The sequence below is a fragment of the Mercurialis annua genome, linkage group LG4, assembly GCF_937616625.2.
Source record: "Mercurialis annua linkage group LG4, ddMerAnnu1.2, whole genome shotgun sequence".
NCBI lineage: Eukaryota > Viridiplantae > Streptophyta > Magnoliopsida > Malpighiales > Euphorbiaceae > Mercurialis > Mercurialis annua.
The window spans coordinates 34,057,722-34,061,745 of NC_065573.1; the positions used below are offsets into that span (position 1 = coordinate 34,057,722).

The 4,024-nt window shown below is 32.5% G+C and overlaps 1 protein-coding gene across 1 annotated transcript; it reads right to left on the bottom strand.

Moving 5' to 3' along the window:
• Positions 1–1,879: 1,879 nt before the first annotated feature.
• Positions 1,880–3,499, bottom strand: LOC126676171 (phenolic glucoside malonyltransferase 1-like). Its single transcript, XM_050370323.2, has one exon. The coding sequence runs from the start codon at positions 3,381–3,383 to the stop codon at positions 1,992–1,994; it is 1,392 nt and encodes a 463-aa protein (XP_050226280.1). The 5' UTR covers positions 3,384–3,499; the 3' UTR covers positions 1,880–1,991.
• Positions 3,500–4,024: the final 525 nt, after the last annotated feature.

The window sequence follows — 4,024 nt, forward strand, 5'->3', positions numbered from 1 at the left end:
ACACTACTTTAATAAAAAGAAATTGCACAAGCCATATTATTGCATTAGAAAGTAGAGTGGATTTTTTATGATTCATCTGAATTTCACAGCTCCCATCACCGGTTCCCATCATAAATTTGGATAGAAGAAATTGGCCCACTGCAGCAACCGACATAGATGAATTAAACTCACGTTTTTTTTTTTCGAATGATACTATTGAACTCAGTCAATTATTATAAGGATGATATGATAAATTGATAATGGAGATGAGACTCAATTCTAACAAAAATTAACAAATTATAAACTATAAAAAGTAAGTTTCAAACATCAAAGTGAAATGCTTTGAAAAATTATTTTGTTTTCTATTTTTACAGTTTGATTATCGGTCTTTATAATGAATTAATTAATGTATTATGTTTTCATTGACTCTCGCAAATTAGTTAAATGAAGTTTGGTCAATTTATGCCTATTTATTAGTGGGATTTCATTCTAAAATTACAGATTTAGATAGAATGAGAAAGATGACAAGATAAAAAAAAAATACTATTAGGTGTTTTTGGTTTGTATGGTTAATGTGAATATAAGAAAAAATTAAAGCACAAACTGGCTGCCAATATATAAATTGGTCGAAATTTATTAAAAACTTATAGAGTCATTAAAACCACAGCACGGTAAAATTTGTTATATTTTGAAGTTTGCTCATCCAAAAGTAATTACCGAAAATGTTTTCTTATGAAAATTTAGATATTATTTATTTCTTTATATATTTAGCAAATAAAATTATTATTTTACTATAATTTCGATTCACCAATTTTTCTGTACATTAGAGAAAACTTATTAAAAGAAACTTTATTACAGTATTTTTATTATTCTTAAGATAAATTTAAATCCAGAATAATAATAAAAAACATTGTAAGTCTTTTTCGACGTTTATGCAGACTCGCTAGGTTAAAACGATCTAACCATAACAGTGCTAGTGTGTCGCTATAGTTACGAAGTTAACGTCGCCAATGACACTCTTCGGTGTCGCTATATACAATTTTTCTCAGTGAGGACATGGTACATAGATGTTTGCACCGCTTACATTAACGTAATGCAATTGTTTTCTTGTCGCACAAACCAATATAAGTTAAAATACGATGTATATATACTTGTTTTGGAGCTAGTATCCAATTTTATCTACATCTTCTAATGGAAACCTTCTTTCATTTAATGGTTGTGAAAATAAAGAATTTATTTTTAGTAAATATTTAGTGATAGCTCTTTTCCAACAAACCGACAATTATTTTAATTTCATTAATTATTTAAGTAAAACTGCTCATACTAGTATTTTTACAAGAGTGGTGCTATTTAACCCACCAATTTTATCCCTCCTTATTGTACCACCTTACGTGGCAATAAAAGAGTGGATCAATTTAAAGAGGGAAATTGAGATATACACTTTTTGAGGGGAATTTGACGAATGAAACCTTACCACGTAAGATGGGTTAAAAGAGTTGGGTTAAAATGGTGGGTTATTAAGCATTTTCCTTTTTATAATGACTTTTTTTTGATTTTGTATATGATACTAGTAGTTATTTATAAATTAAATTAAATAAAATTATTACATTGTAATATTAATTTTAATTAATGGTCATTTTAAAAATTTCATATCAACTACTAGCTAATCAAATTTCATTAAATACATTTCATATATCAACTATTAGTCTATTAGTTGATAGAGACACAGAAATTTTCAGTTCAGCAATTTGAAATGTTTCCATTTGATTTTGCAACTAAGTACCCATGCATCCATAATTAAGAACAAAATTTAAAACTATGGTAACTTGGCAATTTTTGGGCCACTATCGCAGGAGTTTTTGCAGGAATTTTTTCAACACCTTTGTTTAAAACACAAACATGCAAATTTTCTCCATATTTCATTTTAGAACGAAAATAATTTCCATGTAGCAAAAGCAATAATTTAAGAACTAAACAACAAGTAGTAGTAAATAAATTTTGTTTCCCTAACCTCAAAGATCTTTAAGACCGTTAACAAACAGCGAATTAAAATTCTCCATATCATGCTTCGTCAAGACCACACCAACTTCAACTCCACCACTCCCATCTCTGCTTTCCGCCATGGAAATTGTCCCAATGGTCCTATCAATGGACGTAACCTCCACTTTCTTCGGCTTCCCCCACCCAAAATCCATCGAATAAACCCCAAATTTAGGTGACCCGGCAACCCCAACTCCTTCCACTGAACCCGGTTCGAAGCTCTTGAAATAAGAAATCTTCTCTTTGGCTCCATCAAGAGCTCCTTTCTCTAACCTTTTAATCCCCTCACTAAGCTTTTCTACAGCAAATAAAAGCCCATTTTCTCGTATAATATTTTCCCCTTCTGTTTCTACTATATAGGTACTGACACAGTTGCCGAAATAGTTCGCCGGTAACGGCGGGTCTAATCGGTTTCTGCAGTCTGCGTTAATTCCAAAAAGAACCTTTTTATTTCCTTGGAATCCTTTTGCTTTGAAAATGGCGAGTGCTGTATACGCAAAAGATAGCACGAAAGCTGATAAATGCATGGAGCTTGTTTCCAACTGGTAATCTGATAGTATCTTTTGTCGGAGTTTTTTTATATCTTCACGAGACAATTCGAATGTTCCTCGTACTCGGTCGGATTCTGGTGACGGTCCAAAATTAGGAAATTGCTTCAAGCTTTTTGAATATCCTCCAGGAGCCATATTTAACCACTCGTTCAAGTACACCATGTCAATTCCTTCTGGGTCTTGAACGATAGTTCGATCAAAAAACGGAGTTAGCTCCGGCGGAAGACTTATCGGTGCAGATTTGCAGAGCTGAGCCCATGCTTTCAAGAACATGGTGACGCTTTTGCCGTCAAGAATGGCATGGTGAGAGGAAACACCAATGCAAAAACCTTGACCAGGGAATATAGTTACTTGAAACGCTATAATTGACGCCGTTGAGTCATCGACAGGTAATTCCGGTATAAAAGGATGTGACTGAACAGTTTCACGAATTTCATTTCCCGAAAGATGGTTAAAGTCGGCGTCAGACTCTGCCACTGTGATGGAAACGGAATCGTTTTGTGGGGTATAAAGAATGAAAGGTTTGGCAGCATCTGACGGCCAAACGAGGTTTCCGGCGACGGGTAGGTAATGGAGGAGAGCAAGAGAGAGCGAGGTCTTAAGTTTAGGAAGAATAACTGAGATGAAATGGGCAGAGGTTAAACCAGTGAGTTGGTAGAAGAAAATACGCTCAACTGGGTGGAATTTGATCCAGAAAGTGTCGAAGAAGGTAAGCGGAAGAGATAATTCAGCGGCGGATTCCGGTGAATCTGGAGAAGGAGTAACTTGACAAACTTCAAGCACTCTTAATGTGCTGTTTTTGCTTGATTCCATGAAGATGTAATGGACAGAGAGATTGAGGAAAAAGGAAGAGCTTGAAGTTGATAAAAATGTAGCTTTTGGTTTTAGACAAAGGGAGCCACACGTATCACCATCAAGGCAGAGACCTATCTAATAGTAACTAATTCCAGGTTAATTTAAAACATTCATTAAATTCTGCTAATTATTATTTGTCAGCTTTTGATTATAAAAAAAATGAATTGTTTATTACATACCCACGGTTGCATCAAGTGTTTGTGAAATTACAATTTTTTTTAATAATTTAATATTATTCATAAAAAAATTAATTTTTTTCAATTTATAAATAGCTCGTGAGTTTATTGTGGCAAATATAAATGTATTTTATATGTTAAATATTTATCTAATTATAAATATAAATGATAAATGATTTTATAATCTGATATTTGAACTCGACTCGTCATTTAATTTGAATATTTTAATTTAATTCAATTAATATCCAATAAATTTTAATTAATTTGTGAATGAATTTGGAACTAATTGCGAGTTGATTCAAATTCAACAAGCTTATATATAAGCCAAGTTCGAACTCCAGCTCTCGAACAATATTCAAACTACTCCAGCTTGAGTTCGAACTTGATTCAAATTCAATAAAAATAATTACAAAATAATTATAT

Coding starts and splice junctions, on each gene's coding strand:
- LOC126676171 (XM_050370323.2), bottom strand. CDS start 3,383: ATGGAATCAAGCAAAAACAGCACATTAAGAGTGCTTGAAGTTTGTCAA.